Raw genomic sequence first — 19,971 nt, 5'->3', positions numbered from 1 at the left:
GTATATTTGTATGATTTTGGTATATTAGGTTATCAGTTGCGTTTTCTATCGTATTTTGCTGCAAATTATTGGTAAATTGTTGGTATATTTGTATGATTTTGGTATATTAGGTTATCAGTTGCGTTTTCTGAAAATGTTCTTAGAATCTGCGAATTTCTTGTTTCGAAAATGTATGTATGGATATTTGGTATATTTGTATGATTCGAAAATGTTCGTAGAATATATGATTTTCTTGTTTCTGTGTTGTTGAATTATATACAGTAAGAAAGAATGAATAGCAGAAATGAAAGTTCTGAAAGACAAGGTTGGAAGAAAATGTATTTTGATGCAAATTGTTGGCAAATTTTGGTATATTAGGCATTGGTGGTAAATTGTTGGTATATTGTTGTATTGTTGGTAAATCATATTTATATTTGTATGATTTGTATGATTTGTATTGCTACAAACTGTTTGTGTCACAAAAAAAGAGAGAAAAGAACAGTACTTTGGGCTGGAAATTTTAGTAGCAAGTCCAATTGCACAAAGTGTTCCGGCTGCATTATCATGCACTTCTGGGCAATCCTGCAAAATCCAAGTCCAACATTTGTGAGATACAAAACTCACCATTAAGATCATAACTTACAACATACTTATTAAGCATCAAATCATCCACCAAATGCCCCAAAATTTCATAAATAACCATCTTGAACAAGCTAGTCAAACATGTGCGTTTGTTAGGGATACAACAGTTGTACTAGACCTCATCCTAAGCCCTCCATTATTTGTTAGGTTTATCAGTTGTGTTTTATGAAAATACGACAGGTGTGACATAGTATAGTGTATGTAATTTGTCGCGTTTTTTGAAAATATGACATATGCGACAGACTATATTTTTTGCTATATGTTGCATTCACTTGATTGGTTGAGCATTACAAATCATGAGGATACTTCGTATGTTTTTAAAATTTGTTTTTGTTATGAATTCACTTGATTTGTACTTCATTTTGAACTAACGTATGCATTCTATGATCCCATAACCTGTGTACTTCCTTTTGAACTAACACTTGATTTGTACTTCCTTTTGACTTCTTCCATTCATTTTGCTTACTACATATGATTTGTTTCTGAATGTGCAGACATATTTTAAAAAATACGACAGGTACGAACGACTATATAATCTGTCTCCTGTCGCATTTTTTAAATATACGACAGGCACGATAAGCCATATAATCTGTCGCCTGTCGCATTTTTTTAAAATACGATAGGTACGATAGACTATTTACTATGTTCTTTGTATTTGTCTGATTATTTGTCTTATTTGCAGCATCATCAAAAGGTATCACAACAGAACAAAAGGAGAAAGACTGATATAAAGTTCAAATACCCATTTGCCCTAAATTCATCCGCTCAAGTATTTAATAGGTTTAACACGTCCGTGCGTGCAGTTATCAGAAAAAAATTTGACTCCCAAACAATTAGACTTATTTAGGGCATGCTGTTTCGGAGCTTATCTCAGATGAGATTTTCCCTCTCTGTCCGGGTTGTTTATCCACACGTTGTTAACTAGACAGATTACTCTAGTTGAAACATGTGATAAGGAGATATGTTTCAATATGAGGGGATTGGAATTGAGATACACTGCAAAGGAGTTTGGGATAGTTACAGGATTGCCCTTTGGAAGCACAAAAGCAATAACGAAAGGGATGAAGAAGATGAAGACTAAGGGACGATTTAAGGAGAAGTTTTTTGGAAAGGTTGCTAATGTAAAACATAAAGACATATATGGGAAGTTCACAGGAACGGATTGGGCCAAGCAAGACGATGGTGATGCAGTTTTGATGGCAATGATGTATTTCATACATGGCAACATTTTGGAACACAAGCTCACACGAAAGGTCTGTCCTTAAATTATGACCCTTGCTGAGTTCCCAGAGCTGTTCCACAAGTATTCGTGGGGTGTGGTGGCTATTAATGAGAGCTTGAAGACTTTGAAGTCGGCTCTAAATAAGCAAAGTTTTCAGGATATGGTTGAGGGGAAAAAGGTGAAAGGCCGGATTCCATATCAACTGTATGGTTTTAGTCATGCAATCCAAGAGTGAAGTTCAGATGGTACTTATTCCGATAAAATATAAAAACGAGCACTGGTTTCTAGGGGTTCTTATGCTGCAGGAAATGCATTTATACATATATGACAGCCTGGTGTCAAATTGCAGTGAGGAATCACTAGAAATTTTTTTAAGTTTACGTTTGGATATCATTAGAAGAGTCATGGATAAGAATGGTCATTGGTTGGGGGCACAAGTGAAACGAGACATAACCTGGAGCAGAGTTCCTAGTTGTCCACAACAACTAAGTGGTTCAAATGACTGTGGCATATTCACTTGTGCTTTTGCCCAAGTTATAATTGAAAGGTGTGAAACCCGACATGATCAGTTTGTGTGCAACTTTGACGGATCATATGGCGTCCATTTCAGATTGCGTTTTGCAGCCGAGTTGTATCATCAGAAGTTATTAGTAGATAATCTAGAACCAAGTTTGCTTTTTTCTAATAGTTAGACATTGTAATTTAGTACATTTGTTGTACAGATATGTAATATGTTATTTGGTACAATGATGTTAAAACTATAGTTTAGTACATTGATGTTTAAAATACGACAGGTGTGACATGGGTAGTAGATTTAGTACATGAAACTACGACAGGTACGACAGGCAATATGCTTTGTCGCCTGTCGTATTTTAAAAAATACGACAGGTATGACAGGCAATATGCTCTGTCGCCTGTCGTCTTTTAAAAAATACGATAGGTACGACAGGCAATATGTTCTGTCGCCTGTCGTATTTTAAAAAATACGACAGGTACGACAGACTATATATTCTGTCACCTGTCGTACTTTAAAAAATACGACAGGTACGACAGACTATTTTATGTACTCATTTGGTATTTAAATTGCAACTATGCGACAGATGTGACAATGTCATACTACTTCAAATGTGGAAAGTTTTAATAAAGTACATAAACCTAACAAATAAAGTTTTAAAAGGTTAATTACCCAATTGTCACAAATAAAGTTTTAATCCATCAAGTACATAAACCTCACAAATAAAAGTTTTAAAGTACATAAACTTCAGAAATTAAGTGTCCATATTCCTCGAACAGCTTGCTGCAGAAGTTGAGATATTAGTTGGCATCCGTATTGTATTTGAAAGCGGACGATGACAATTCATCCTATTATGACCAGTATTCCCACACCTGCTGCATGTTGTGCGAACTACTTCTTCGCCTTATGATGGTATTCTGTTTTGACTCTTTGGACGACCCTTAGATGGCTTACTAAGAACTTCAAGGGGCAGAATTCTCATAGGGGGCTCGTAGGTCGACCATTCTGATTGGTGACCAACTGGATAAATAGACTCAGCCCATGTCAGTTTCACTTTTTCGCTCGTGTAGTAAGGATCGACCCACTGATATGCATCCGTTAAATTAAACGTTGCAGCAACCTTACACAGGTGTAGACATGGAATCCCGGATAGTTGCCATCTCCTACACGTACATGTTTTTGAATTCAAATCCACAAGCCCACCCTTTAGTCGATCGCCGACGTCAAACATGTGTTGATTGATAGGATGACAAGAACATTTTACAGATTTCAAGACATGTCCTTTTAGTTTTTCTTCGGCCCACTCACGCAAAAACGACTAACGTTCGCCTAACATTGAAATGTATAGATATATGTATAAGTTAGAATAAGGGTTATGAAATGATCAACTAAATTGTAAATTAGTTTTGAGATAGAACCTGCTTCATCTAATCCACGGGCGTCAAATTCTTGTGTAGAAGCATGGTTTGATTGTACAAGCACAACTTTTGTCTGTGTCTCTTCTTTTTGGGGCTTCCTCGTCTCCTTACCTTGTATATCTTTTTGTTCATCATTTCTTCGTGGTATAAATGTAGCATATAGAGGAATCAAATCAGTCGGATTCATACGACAATAGTCTATAAAAACCATAACATCCTCATCATCTTGAATTGGTGCTACTATTCCAAGAACTTTGTTTGGACCGTATGTCGACTGCATGGAGATATGTAGTTCAAAATCAGTTGCATCAATACTTACTGAAGTGTACACTTTCGCTTTTAACATTTGCAAATTGATGTTAGTTGCAAAATGGAACAACTTCGATTGACCGCCCACGTATGTCATATCTTCTCGAACGGTTTTCCAATGGTCGTGCCACAATAACATACAGGGAACAGTTCCAAACGACATACTTCTACATTTGAGAAAAAAACACATATTAACAAACAAAAGCGACAAACTTATACTCAGATAGTCTTTCGCACCTTTAAAAAATGCGACAAAATCGACAAGCTTATACTAAGAGAGTCTATCGCACCCTGAAAAATGCGACAAAAGCGACAAACTTATACTAAGAGAGAGTGTCACACCCTAAAAAATGTGACATGTACGACAGGCTCATATGTCTGGATTCTGTCGCACCGTGAAAAAATACGACAAATGTGACAACATTAAACCACCAGGCCATTGTCGCACTATTTCGTGGTGCAACAGATACGACAAAGTCGGAATCAGAAAAACGTTCACGACAAATATGGAAAAATACAGAGTTTCAATGGGTTGAAGGGGTCCGAAATGCATAACCCTAGACTATTTTCGTTTGAATTTGACATATACATCTTATATACATCATATTAAACACATATAATATTGCATTGAGATTAAAATTGAAATCTAGGTCAAACCCAACACCGTACTTACATGAATAAACAAAGCTTTAGCTCTTGGATTGTTCACTTGATTGTTGTATGAAGTGTTGTAAAAAAATGAAAAGAAAAAAAGAAGAGAAGAAGGAAAGTGTGGAACAAGTGTGATGAATGAGTAATGGTGAATGTGATTGATGGGGAAAAATGGGGATAAGGAAGACAATGGTATTTTTGTCCAAATACAATGAAACTGCCTAAATTTGTAAAAAGTTGAAGAACTAGGCTAAAAACGTAAATGGATTTTAAAATAGGGCTAGTTTTATAATTGCCCCATTATATATAATATAGGAATCAATAGGGAGGTGTAAGTAGGAAAATATGCCAACAGATTATGAAACACAATAGTTTTGTGTAAACAAAATGAGTTTTAAAATGTGACTAACCTTCATTTAAAAAGACTAGCCCTATTTCTTAAAGTTTAAGAAATAATACCAATAATAATAATTTAATATAAATTACATGTTATGAGCCATCGGTCTATATAGAAAGACTAATTAATCGATTTCTTTTTCCTATAAATCGAGGAATCTTAACGAATATAAATATATTATTGATGTACGAATAAGTATGGTCTACTTTATTGCTCCATTCCAAGTATGATCTACTTCATTCATCCATTGACGGTCAATGTCGATTTGAAAATGTTAGAAATTCGACTATTTATTAATTATAAAAAATTATATATGAAATAGAAAATTAGATATATAACCATAACAATAAAAAAAAATTTAGTATGGTTCGGTTAATTTTAGCTATATTTATAAAAGAAACACATAATGATTAGTAAATCGTTATAACAATAAGTTTTTAATTTTCAAATCCTATGATTTATAAATAAAAAAATAAGCAAATAATCCATTTTATATAATTCTTGCTTATATGAATCTAAAAAGATAATTCTTTTCTTAATTCATTTTAAAGATGGAGCTTTCAATTTTATATAATGACATTTTTTAAATAAAATAACTCATTAGTGTAAAATATTTTAAAATTCAATGACTAATAATTAAGTTACTTTTTTTTTTTTTTGAAATCAAGTTACTTATTTAATAAATAACTTATTCAATAAAATAAAGCTATAGATCCTATTGATATGGATACGTTTAGCTTTTGAAATTTTTATTTGGGTAATTAATTTATTAGTCCCTATATTTTGATAAAACATACTGTTTAGTCCCTGTATTTTCAAAAACACATGGTAAGGTCCCTAACTTTTTTCTCAGTGAACTGTTTAGTCCTTCCGTCTGTTTGTTAGATTTTTTTACCGTTTATGACTTCAGAAATGACGAAATTACCCTTTACTATTTACCTTCAAACTTCAGAAGAGGAAATCCAATTTAGAAGAAGAAGCTATTTGTATGGAGAATAAGAAAAAGAACCGATACAATGCTTACGAATTTGAACGATTAAGAAGAAAATCAAGAAAAAGAACATTCAAAATTGATTTCAGATGCATTAGAGTTTAAAGGAAAGGAAAATAAAGGAAAAGAAGAACGCAAATCCAAATTGACTAACAGAATCTTCATGAGAGTCTAACGGCAGGGACTAAACAGTTCACTGAGAAAAACGTTAGGGACTAAACAGTTCACTGAGAAAAACGTTAGGGACTTTACCATGTGTTTTTTAAAATATAGGGACTAAACAGTGTGTTTTATCAAAATATAGGGACTAATAAATTAATTACCCTTTTTATTTTTATGAAATTTGTTTAACGTTGTTTTGGTAGTGGTATAATATTAATAAAAAGCCATCAAAAAAGACTTTCTTTTTTTAATAACTTTTAATGTAAAATGCATGTGTATATGAGCTACTTCATATGGAATTTCTCCTTGACTCATGCTAAGTTATTAATTTAAAAAATAACATATAAATTTAGGTAGGAAGAAGTGTAGATTTATTTTTAATGTATAAAATGGTTAGATTTTATTTTTAACCTTTCAGTCAAGAATTTTTTTTTTTTTTTTTTACCTTTGTTACTGATTTATGTTTCATCTTCGCTTCAATGTAGCGATCAATTCCGATTCTTTCTTTTCTATTAGGGGGCATTTGATTCGGGGTCTTTAGGAATGGAAATGAGAGAGTTTCATTCCATTTGTTCTTGTTTGTTTAGAAAAAACTCATTCCCTTTATCCATTTTAGATTACCCCACTTTAAGTTAGCCAATTACCCCAGGCCTGTAGGGAATTGGATTCCCTTTACCCTGTTCCCTTTCCTAAACATATCCAAACACATATGTGAATTAATGTTTATTCATTTTCTTTCCTTTAGTTTCCCTTTCTTGATTCATTTTCTCTTACTCATTGTGAACCAAACGCCCCTTAATCCTTTTCCGTCACATTCTCCAAAAAAGCACGACGACTATACAACTATAAAAAAGGAGTACCATTATCTAACTCTTGTATCGAACATCTTAAATATTAATTATATGTCCATTTGTTTTCATTTTTCAAAATTATTTTTTATCTTTTAATTCTAATAAGGAGATAAAAAAGTGTTTGATAAAATTAAAAAATAGTTGTTTTCAGTAAAAAAAACAACAACTAATATCTACTACCTACCAACAACAACAAACAACGAACAACAACAAACATAAAACAGGAACATGTGAATCAAACAGACCTCATATCTAAAATGTTTATTGTCAATTATAAATAACTTACCAAAATAAATAAATCTGTTACCTATAAATTAATTCTAAAAATGTTATCTATTTTTTTTTAATATTATCAGAGTTAAACCACTTTTCAAAATAAACGAAACAATTTCAATTTATCGCTACAATTATTTCTAAAATCCAATATAACAGTCAAGTAATGATCAAACTTTTCTTTAGATAGAGATAAATTATCTTAAACATAAAATTTTATCTGTATGTAACCTTTAAAAAAAGGTTTAAAAACAAATCTGAATCTGTCCCCATTAAAAATTAATTGAAAAATGATGACTGCTACCTACCACGAGAAAACGTTATTCTAGGTTATTTTTAAGTGAACAATAGTTGACTAATTGACTTTGAGAAAAAATAATTGACTAATTGTAATAAAAAATTAAAAAATAATTGAACAAATAAATCAAAACACGTAACTATAAATAAATAAAAACACTTTATGTGTATATAAATACAATCATCTCCCAATTAATCTCCAGCTTATTGAAAGAAAATGGGGATTGAAGTAGAGTTTATTTCAAAAGAATTAATCAAACCATCTTCTCCAACACCTCATCATCTCTCTAAACTCCAATTCTCATTTCTTGATCAATTTCAATATCCAGTTTCACCTCCTTTAGTTTTCTTCTATCATAAATCCAATTTACTCACCAATGTAGAAAGATGCACCGTGTTGAAGAGCTCACTATCAAAAGCTTTAACCATATTCTACCCTCTCGCCGGCCGTATTAGCAACTACTCCTCCGCTGATTGCAACGACGAAGGCGCTCTCTTCATTGAAGCAAAAGCTAATTGTCAACTCTCTGATATTCTCGGAAACCGAAACCAATACCATAATCACCGATACAAGTTCTGTCCTCTGCAGCCTCACAAAGGCATATATCAGTATGGATCTTTGTTTCAGATTACTTACTTCAACTGCGGCGGATTAGCTCTTTCATTCGCCATGCCGCATATGCTTGGAGATGCTTTATCGGAGTTCATATTTTTGAAAAATTGGGCCGCCGTTGCCCGAGGGGATACCCTTAGTGAACTTCCTCCTATCGGTTCAGCTTCAATCTTTCCGCCTCTTGATTCATCTGATACTGATCTAATGCAATTGAATCTCAAGGAAAACTACATTACGAAATCGTTTGTGTTTGATGCTTTTACCTTAGCATATCTTAAAGATAAATATAGTCGCGATGGTGAAAAGTTGTCGCGGATGCAGGCTTTATCTGTTTTCTTATTGAGTCGGATGACAGCCACGATTTCTCAGGCAAACGAAGCTGGTGATAAGAACAAGATGTTGGTGGTTAATGCAATGAACTTGCGGCCTTTCGTGGATCCGCCGATTTCGAAGCAGTCTTTTGGGAATTTCGCATGGATGGGAGCAGCAGTGATTGATAATCCTGAGGATATGGCTAAAGAAGATGAATATTGTTATGAAATTGGAAAGAGAATAAAAGATTCAATTAAAAGTGTGAATGTTGACACAGTAAAGAAGCTTCAGGGTGATGATCAGTGGAATTTTTTGAAGGAAACATTTGCACAAGTTGCAAAAGGAGGCGTGGATAAGTATGCAATAAGTAGTTTGTGCAATTTTCCAATATATGAAATTGATTTTGGTTGGGGAAATCCCGAATGGGTAGTGATGACTGCAACGATTCTCGACAATGTTTTTATTATTTTCATGGACACGAAAGAAGGGAAAGGCATAGAGGCATGGATCACGATGACAGAGGAAGATATGGCTAAATTCGAGATGGATAACCAGCTTCTCTCACATCTTTCTGCCACTCAAAATGGGAACAAAAACATGATCACACAATCAAAGCTATGAGCATAGCAAGATTTAACATTTGTTATTTCATACATTTGCATTGTTTGTTTTTGGTTTGCTGTTTACTAGATTGAAAAATAATCAAAATCCATAAACTTGTTGTAGTACCAAATGAAGGAATGTATGCAATAATTAAAGAAAGGACCTGTATTCAACTTAATAAGATGAATGACACAAAAAATTCTCTGAAATCAGTCATTGCACAACAAAGACTCTATCTTTTAGCTGGGATTATAATGGCACAGTAGAAAAGAAAACACAGGATATAACTACAAAGAGCAATGTTTACATGTACCCGGACATGAAACTGTGGATTTCTTGAATACTTTCTCCCGCAACACGACGCGAGGCAGTCATGTTATGTGCAAACACCATTCAAATTTTGGCCATTCTTAGGATTAGAAGCTCATGAACACTAAACATGTCTCAAGATCAACACCATGCTTAACTAAGGTGATTCACTTGGGCATTAGCTTCTTCTGCCTCATCTTCAAGTACCCGAAATATGGTTACTTTCATAGCATCCTTCATATTAAGCAGCTCAAACACACAGATATCTCCTTCCTCCAATCTGTTCCCCCATACAAATTCGGTCCATCCCTTGCACAATTTAGCTTTCCCATTCCCAGAAACACACCTGACCGACCACTTTTTTCCTTCAACCTCAAGTGTGATGAATTCTGAGAATGAAGACAAATATTTCCGAGCAAAGATTCTAGGGATGTGCTGCAAGAAAAAAACCAGGAATCTATTGAGATCATAAAGCAAAGCAAAATTGAGAGCATTAAGTCATCCATTTTCAGGTCTCACCATAAGGAATCCCCTATATACATAAGAAGGTCGCAAGATGACCTTGAAAAAGGGATTATCAGGCTTGTACATATCAGCAACACGAATTGCTTTCTCTTTTTCTTCCTGTGTCACACTTCTCCATCTCCTTGTAAAAGTTTCTGAAGCAATTCCCGGACAAGATACTTTGTCGAATCTCTGTCTGGTTTTTTGCTTAGGTTCATCTACATCTTGAATATACTAGCAGATTAAGTGAAACATGTACAACTGAAGAAAAAAAGAAAAATAACATGTGAGATTCGATAGCTTACTAGAATCAGTTCTCTGTTTTCTTCTTCTGGTTACCGGTCCTGCTTCTCCGAATATAGGCAAAACAACTGCACAAGGAGGAGTTGTAAGCTCGCTCTCATTGAATTGCACTTCTTTGTCCCTAGAATATCCACAGTCTTCTGGTTCTTGTTTCACTTGGTTATCAAGACATGGTTTTTGCAAACTCCCCCATGAATTACATGGATAACTTACCTCACAAACTCTCAAATCATATACACGGACATAAAAGTTTGACTCCCCTTCATATTCGAAAACAAGGAGATGTCCAGCACGAATAGAGTAGTAGTCTACAAATTCATGCCAACCATTATGAAACCATAACTTGCTGTCAATATTTGCAAGCTCCACTACCCATTTAAGGCCATTGGGTCCAGCAAGTGTAGCAATTGAAGAGAGTTCTTTCCCATATAACTTCACAAACTTTGTTGGGATTTTCTGTAGGCCAAAAATCAAGTCAGCTCATATTATGATAGACCAACAGTTTTCATCAATAATTGAGAGTTCTACACAATTGATGCTATCTGTGTCTGTTCCAAGGAGATAATCATTCAAATGTAACAAAGAAAAATCCTATCAAAAAACAGTGAATGGGGAAGGACGATTTGGTCAAAAAATAAATTGATGAAAACAGAACACCATTTCACTAGCTAAAAGACAAGAACACATTGAAGAAGAAGGAAAAAAAAATCAGCCCGAAGATCCTCAAATCAGCACTTGAAAATCAGCCATATGCAATAATTTCCTTTGCACATTCCAATTTCGTCTAGAATTCTAGATTCTCACAGCAACCAAACACAATTTTAAGCCTTGTGGTGCTGAAAGACAACGTGAATGGCATGATCATATGCACAAAAGGGAAAAGAATCAATAGAAAGATATTAACCTAGTGAGGGAAATGCATTTGTAACCGTACAGAAAAATTCTCCCAAAATTTTTCCCAGCAACCAAACACATTTGCATTTATCTTACAGACACACACAGACAAGCAATTTGGCTGATCACCCAGTGAAATCTATGGTCATACAAGTAAAAAAGGGATTTCTAGCTAAAAACAACTGCAGTTTTGGAACTGATAAATTCAATTTTCTCAGTAACCAAACAAGTTAAGAAAAAAAACAAAAAGCTGGTGAAATGGAGAGAAGTACCAGTTTGTTTTCTTGGAGAAGGGAGGAAACCATCAGCCTGTAGAACATGCAAATTGTAGTAGTTGCAGAAGAATTTGTGGCGACTGGTCCCACTCCATTTGACATTCTTCTTCTTCTTCTACGGTAAACAATCATTTCCGTTGCTATCTATGCAATGTTTATATAACTCACTTTTATATATCTCCCAGCCAATTCAGTTCAGTTCTCACAAACTTAAAAAGTGTATGTTTCAGCCGTGTGAAATAACATTTTTTTATGAAAAAAAAAAAAAATTATTCTATTCCATTTCATTCCATTAAAAATAAATAAATAAATATAATAAAAAGATAATTACTAATTAGGTAACGAACTACAGTGGCCCGGGTAGCTTCTCGAATCCCTTCGGATGTCGTCCCTGCGTCGGGTGCGGTCCCTGCAGATACTCCGACGATCAAGAAAGTTAGATGTTCAATATGGTTTATAAGAATATAATCGAAGAGCTTTGTGTGTTCAATCGAGTGGCGAGAGATCCATACATTCCCTTTGTCAGGGGTATTTATAGTGAGTGTGGTGGTCTCATAGGCTTCATAAGGTCTTGCTTGTATTGAGTTTGGGCCTAATGGGCCTTATGTTCATAATCCTCATCAATTACTTTTGTTGAAGAGGTGTTATGCTTGCCCTCACAACGAGGAAAATGTATTCGGCGTCTAAAAGAGTGAACAAGATGAAAAGGATGTTGCGGAAGATAGGGTGAACAAAAGAGAGAAGATGGTGTGGTGCCTGATGGATTTATAAGGTGAAGTAAATTTGATATATATTGTATATCCAGCCCTCTATTAATGTAGTTATTTGGAGGAAAAGAATTATAATTATGATACATTTAATGAATTGTTTCAGTTATTTTCCTATTATGTAATTTGACATTTATTTAGCCATTAGTTTACTATAGTCGGTACATTTTTGTCTTTCTAGTTTGGTATTGCCTCTTAAAGTGTAACGTTACTCTTTATTATGGGCGCATGAATGAAATGTGTCCTTAGACATACATCACCATTGTTGATTTCATCTACCCAATGAATGAGTATTTTGTTCTGTATGGTAATAAATATAATAAGAAAATACTTACTTTTGTTGAAAAGGTGGTATGCTTGCCCCCACCACAAAGAAAAATGTATTCGGCGTCTATAAGAGTGAACAAGATGAAGAGAATGTTGCGAAAGATAGGGCGAACGAAAGGGAGAAGATGGTGTGGCGGTGGATGGATTTATAAGGTGAAGCAAATTTGACACGTATTATATATCCAGCCCTCTATTAATGTAGTTATACAGAGAAAGAGAATTATAATTATGATATATTTAATGGATTGTTTCAGTTATTTTCCTTTTATGTAATTTGACATTTATTTAGCAATTAGTTTATTATAGTCGGTACATGTTTGTCTTTCTAGTTTGGTATTGCCTCTTAAATTGTAACGATACTCTTTATTATGGGCGCATGAATGAAATGTGTCCTTAGACATTCATCGCCATTGTTGATTTCATCTACCCAATGAATGAGTATTTTATTCTGTATGGTAATAAATATAATAAGAAAATACTTACTTTTGTTGAAGAGGTGTTATGCTTGCCCCCACCACAAAGAAAAATGTATTCGGCGTCTAAAAGAGTGAACAAGATGAAGAGAATGTTGCGGAAGATAGGGCGAACGAAAGGTTTTAGATGGTGTGGCGGCGGATGGATTTATAAGGTGAAGCAAATTTGACACGTATTATATATCCAGCCCTCTATTAATGTAGTTATACGGAGAAAGAGAATTATAATTATGATATATTTAATGGATTGTTTCAGTTATTTTCCTTTTATGTAATTTGACATTTATTTAGCAATTAGTTTATTATAGTCGGTACATGTTTGTCTTTCTAGTTTGGTATTGCCTCTTAAAGTGTAACGATACTCTTTATTATGGGCGCATGAATGAAATGTGTCCTTGGACATTCATTACCATTGTTGATTTCATCTACCCAATGAATGAGTATTTTATTCTGTATGGTAATAAATATAATAAGAAAATACTTACTTTTGTTGAAGAGGTGTTATGCTTGCCCCCACCACAAAGAAAAATGTATTCGGCGTCTAAAAGAGTGAACAAGATGAAGAGAATGTTGCGGAAGATAGGGCGAACGAAAGGGAGAAGATGGTGTGGCGGCGGATGGATTTATAAGGTGAAGCAAATTTGACACGTATTATATATCCAGCCCTCTATTAATGTAGTTATACAGAGAAAGAGAATTATAATTATGATATATTTAATGGACTGTTTCAGTTATTTTCCTTTTATGTAATTTGACATTTATTTAGCAATTAGTTTACTATAGTCGGTACATGTTTGTCTTTCTAGTTTGGTATTGCCTCTTAAAGTGTAATGATACTCTTTATTATGGACGCATGAATGAAATGTGTCCTTAGACATTCATCACCATTGTTGATTTCATCTACCCAATGAATGAGTATTTTATTCTGTATGGTAATAAATATAATAAGAAAATACTTACTTTTGTTGAAGAGGTGTTATGCTTGCCCCCACCACAAAGAAAAATGTATTCGACGTCTAAAAGAGTGAACAAGATGAAGAGAATGTTGCGGAAGATAGGGCGAACGAAAGGTTTTAGATGGTGTGGCGGCGGATGGATTTATAAGGTGAAGCAAATTTGACACGTATTATATATCCAGCCCTCTATTAATGTAGTTATACGGAGAAAGAGAATTATAATTATGATATATTTAATGGACTGTTTCAGTTATTTTCCTTTTATGTAATTTGACATTTATTTAGCAATTAGTTTACTATAGTCGGTACATGTTTGTCTTTCTAGTTTGGTATTGCCTCTTAAAGTGTAATGATACTCTTTATTATGGGCGCATGAATGAAATGTGTCCTTAGACATTCATCACCATTGTTGATTTCATCTACCCAATGAATGAGTATTTTGTTCTGTATGGTATCAGACCCTAGGTGGGCGAAGAGGAAATTTTACTCTACTATCAATATATCTAGTTTATTCATCTTCTTGTTCATCTTCTCATATACCTTTGCTTTTCTCTTTTCTCTTACCTTCTTCTTCCTCGTGAATCCGTCACTATTACTACACCTAAAATTACCTATCACGATATGTTAAATCCTCTATTCCTTCACCCATCTAACAGTACAAACTCAATACAAATCGAAAAGCTACAAGAATCTACTGATTACAGATATTAGAGAAGAACCATAGAAATCAATCTCACCTCAAAGCAAAAGTAGGGCTTTGTATCTGGAATGATTGCCAAACCTAGTGATGACGAAACGAAGGCAGGGATATGGGAGACCTGCAATAGTATGGTAATTGTCTAGATTACACAAATGTTTCACCTACTATCAATAGATTTATTATGTTTATGACTTCAACTAGGGATATTTGGCTAAATTTGGAAAAACATTTTTCTCTAACAAATGAGTCTAGAAAACATAAGCCTTGTTGTTTTATTACGGAAGAAGATGACAATCCAACAATTGTACAAATCCCTCGACAGATTTCCAGGGAAGAGCTTACTCAGTTGATGCCTCTTGAATGGCTTACCGCATATAAGAAATTACACGAGATTTCTCAGTCTGTCCAAACCACTTCTTCCTTTTTTCAGAATAGAGAAGGTGGACTCGTAAAGATAATTTTCCAGTTCCCAATGCACTCTTTTCACCAAGCCATGATGATCTCTCCAGCTTCTTTTCCTAGAGAAAAGACGATTCCCATCCATAGTTTTGGGCCCAATGGTCGACACACCTATGTTTCACATATAGATGGTCATTTCATCTGGGATGTCCCTGGTAGTGGGATGTGTGATCCATCATGTACATGTTTAGAAGACCTTGATTCTCATGATGATTCTTGTGATGATTACTCTCGCAAGAAAACAACAAAACCGTCCAAGAAAGGATTTTGTTGCTCGTCTTCAACCAGAGCTCCGACAAAGCCTGATGATGATGATGATGTGCCCTGGATTTGTATCCATCCCATAAAAGATGTCGGTCCATAACCTCCATTTAAGACCACTCCAGCTTACCTGAAGCCTCTTGCAATCTACAAAAAGGAGCTTGAAATCCTTGGAAAACTGAAAAGACGGTGTCATCCTTCCCTGACGAAATACGCTCTAATGGTCCCTGACGAATCTCGAGAGTGTTCCAAAGGTCCTTTATAGTCCGAAAATGCTCCAATTCACTCGGGTCTAGTTCGGAAATGCTCGAATAGCACCTGGAAATCCCTGGAAACACTGAAACTGCCATAAATAACAGAAAATGCCGAATTTAACTAAAAACTAACAAAATGATATTAGAATCGAATGGAAACAAAGCGAAAACAACCGTAAAAACTCTATAAATTAGGGAGCTATCAGGAAACGGCTCGCAGTCGCTTTCACTTGGTCAGTGCTCAGTGCCTTCGGCCAATAAGAACGTTGCATCTTCTGCCTTCTTCAGTTGCCAGGTACTTCTGGTCGGTAGGCGTCAGATTGTCCCTCTTCTTTTGGCAAAGTCTTCCAGACAGCTTCTTGCGTCTTCTGAAACTTTCCCGAAGTGGAACGACTTTGTCTCGAAGTTACTCAGGTCAACTGCTAACCTGTCTTCTATCCGTTCGACTCAGCAGCTTCGGCATGAAGCAATTGAGAATGCCTTCTCGATCCTTCTTGTCGCTAGGCTTCGTTTCTTCTTGCTGGGCCACGTGGCTTGATTCTGTTGACTTGGGCTTTGACCTTCTCTTTTGGACTTTTGGGCCTTGATCTTTTAATGTCTTAAGCTCTTATATTTAAATAGCTCATTATTGAACAAACACATTAGTATAAACTAAATCAAAGCATTTAAATTTAAATTTAATGTGTGAGAATATTTTATCATGGAAATTTAAATCTAACTTAAATAATTTTGTCAAATCAAAATCATTGTGGAAATGTGTTTCAATATATAGAACATCCATTAGAATCTACAGTTATTATTCATCCCATTTAGCAAAAAAAAAAGTACATCATTTTTATAAAAAAAAAAGAGATGAGTGATATACAACCAATGCTTACCGATTTTCACCGAGTGAAGCTTTTGAGAAAGTGGATGTAAGAATTTATTTATTTTTCTATTTTAGTTTTAAAGGTTTAGTTTTATTCAATTAAGTCCTTAAGTTGACGTGTCACTTGTAATTGGTGAGTAGAAATTTAATTTGGATCCCATTTGGTCTGAACATTTGTCGAATGCATTACACTCTCCCTCTTGTGATTGGTTTTTTTTTTTGCGATAAAGGGTTAAATAGTTTCACATTTATTTTGTTTATGGGTTACATTGGAGTTTTTACGAGTTTACAAAGGTAAGTGACATTTTTAATATAGTTCAGCGGCTACGAATGTATTAAGCCTAATTAAAAAGAAAACAAAAGCTACAAGCGAGTGATAGTGGTAAGAAAGCGATTTGCATTACATCCTTACCCTTAAAAAATTGTTATAAAAGAAAAAAATGTTTAATATATCATCTTCCCTTAACTTATCCAAAAAAATTGACTAGCTTTCTCAACTTTCAAAGTGTTCTGATAGCCCTCTCAACTTGCTTAAAATGTAATCAATTAATTTATCGGTTATAAAGTAAACAACACGCACAAAGTGTGTTGCACGCGCCTTGAAAATGTCAAATGAATTGACATGTCGGACTTGAACTAACACGTAGGAAAAAAGGTAAGGGATGTTGAAACACCTTTCCACATGATTTTGATTTGACAAAATTATTTAAGTAATGCTAAAAATATTCTAACACATTAAATTTAAAATGTTCTGATTTATTACACTAATGTGTTTGTTCAATGTTGAGTTTAATTGTGTATAAGACATTGAGATTAAAAAGCCCAAAGGCCCATAAAGTGGAAGTCAAGCCCAAGTCAACACATCAATACCATTCGGCCCAAGAGTTCAAAACGAAGTCGTATCAACTAAAACGACGACTCAGCAAGAGAAGGATCGAGAAGCCTACGTGGCAAAAGCTTCAAGAAGAAGCTGCTGAGTTGGACGACAAAGCAGTCTGGACAGCGGCAGGAAATGTTCAACTTCTAGACAAAGTATTTCTACTTTGGGAAAAGTTTAGAAGGCGCAGAAAGCTGTAGCGTGGACTTTTCCTTAAATGTCGAAACATTCTGCCAAAGACTGACGAAGACAGAAGATGCGTGAATCCTATTGGCCAACAACGCTGAGCACGCCCAGAGTGACAACGACAGGAAGCCGTTTCCCTCCAACAGTTATTTCGAAATTCGAAATGACCAGGTGCCTCAAGTGTCACTATATAAAGGCCATCCATCTGCTTCAATCTACACAGAACTTCAAGTTGTCGAAACGCTGACCAAATTCGTACTCGAAGATTCTGTGAGAAAAGCAAAGCAAATACCTTACACAGATTTCCATATTATTGTGTAAAAGTCTAGAGTGATTTCCAATCATCTAAAGTGTCTTAGCAATCGTTGTTTAGGACAAACACTTTATCATTTCTAGAAGAATAGAAAGGAGAGGCTGAGTACTCGGTTATAGTACTCGGCGTAGATATAGGAGTGAGTAGAGGTATAGAGGAAGGTACTCTTGTTATACTCAGCTTCTATTTGTAAAAGGTTTCGTGCTCTACCTTTAAAGAGCTCAGTAGAGAATTCAAAAAGCTCGGAATGAGTTCCGGGGACTGGACATAGGCGGAGAGGCCGAACCAGGATAAGTCTGCTGAGTAATATCTTTCTAACCCTTAAACTCCTTTAATATATATTGCTTGCTGTGAAAACTGACTAAGTAAAGAACTCACGCTGAGTTAAGTTTACTAAGAAGTTGAGTTCAGGAATAGACTCTAAGTGCTATTTTCTGACTCAAGTAAAGAAGCAGACTTAGTCACAAGTTGACTAAGCTTGTGTCTTAAATCTACTTAGTGATGCTGTGTAATCCTTTTCATAGAAAAAGAAGTCAGCCTTAACGGACAATTTTTAAAATAGTTCCTATCTCCCCCCTTGGAACTAACTTGTCACGTTATAAGGGACCAACAAGTGGTATCAGAGCCTAAAAGCTCACTGTGCAAGGTTTAACTACCTTGAGCTGATCCCCACTATGGCTGAGAACAGCACTCGGTTTCTCCCAGGAAATCTGACAACTCAGATTTTACCTGAGGGTATGTCCATAACTCGGCCTCCTCTATTCTTCGGGTCTAACTATACCTTTTGGAAGAATAGAATGAAAAATTTCATTCAAGCAACTAGCATGAGCGCATGGCTATCTATAGTCCAAGGCCCATTTGTTCCTGTTGAAACTATTGATGGCCAAACGGTTGTCAAAGCTAAGACTAGATGGACAAAGGATGATCTCAAGAAGCTACAAAATCATGCTTCGACTATAAACATGCTTCACTGTGCGTTAGATGCTGCAGAATACAACAAGATTTCAGGTTGTGAGTCAGCGCAGGAGATTTGGAAGAAGCTGGAGGTCACCTATGAAGGAACCAACAAGGTGAAGGAATCCAAGGTCAACCAGCACATGAGGTTGTACGAGCTGTTTGAAATGAATGATGATGAAGGAATCTCTGACATGAACGCAAGGTTCACAAACATCATCAACGAGCTCAAGAGACTTGGAAAGATCTTCACTGAGGAAGAGCAAGTCAAGAAGATCCTTAGGAGTCTTCCTAAAAGTTGGCAAGCAAAGAAAACTGCTGTTGAGGAAGCTCAAGACTTAACCACCTACAAGTATGATGAACTCATTGGCTCACTGCTGACCCATGAGATCTCAATGAAGAATTTCGAGGTGAAGGAAAAGTCTGAAGACAAGAAGCAAAAGTCTCTTGTCATGAAAGCTGACTCCACTGATGGGAGCTCAACAGACGATGAAGAAATGGCTATGTTCACTAGAAAGATGAAAAGGCTGTTCAAAAAGAATGACATATATTCTAAAAAGCCTTACAAGAAGTTTGATAAGTACAAAGCTGACTCCAGCGACAGCAAGTACAAGAAGGACAGCTCAAAGCCCATTACATGCTTTGAATGTCATCAAACTGGCCATATCAAGTCAAGCTGTCCCACGCTGAGGAAAGAAAGGAAGAACGGCAAGAAGGCAATGGTGGCAACCTGGAGTGATAGTGATGATTCATCATCATCTGAAGCTGATGCCACTGAGTCAGCAAAGATCTGCTTCATGGCAGATGAGCTTGCTGAGCCTTATGTTTCTGAGCATGCTGACCCCTCCATTGCATCTGACGATGAGGAACACTCAACTGAGGTAATATCACTACCCTTGCTTAGAAATGAAATGGTTAATGCCCTGAGTGACCTTTATACACTTGTCAAAAAGTGTAATAAAAAGGTTAGAGCACTCAACAGGCGATGTGACGAGGTTGAGGAGGTCAAACTGAGTGACCTTCGATATATTCTCCAGGACACTTCAATTTTGCATAG

The 19,971-nt window shown here is 35.4% G+C and overlaps 1 protein-coding gene across 1 annotated transcript; it reads right to left on the bottom strand.

Moving 5' to 3' along the window:
- Positions 1 to 9,384: 9,384 nt before the first annotated feature.
- On the bottom strand, positions 9,385 to 11,718 carry LOC136209468 (B3 domain-containing transcription factor VRN1-like). The gene is made up of 4 exons (XM_066000940.1): positions 11,517 to 11,718; positions 10,353 to 10,806; positions 10,063 to 10,271; positions 9,385 to 9,978 (listed from the first exon to the last, which is right to left on the bottom strand). The coding sequence occupies exons 1-4, from the start codon at positions 11,649 to 11,651 to the stop codon at positions 9,697 to 9,699; spliced, it is 1,080 nt and encodes a 359-aa protein (XP_065857012.1). The 5' UTR covers positions 11,652 to 11,718; the 3' UTR covers positions 9,385 to 9,696.
- Between the last annotated feature and the right edge of the window lie 8,253 nt (positions 11,719 to 19,971).

Source organism: Euphorbia lathyris, chromosome 10 (assembly GCF_963576675.1).
Source record: "Euphorbia lathyris chromosome 10, ddEupLath1.1, whole genome shotgun sequence".
Lineage (NCBI taxonomy): Eukaryota > Viridiplantae > Streptophyta > Magnoliopsida > Malpighiales > Euphorbiaceae > Euphorbia > Euphorbia lathyris.
This window is presented reverse-complemented; position numbering and strand designations above follow the sequence as displayed.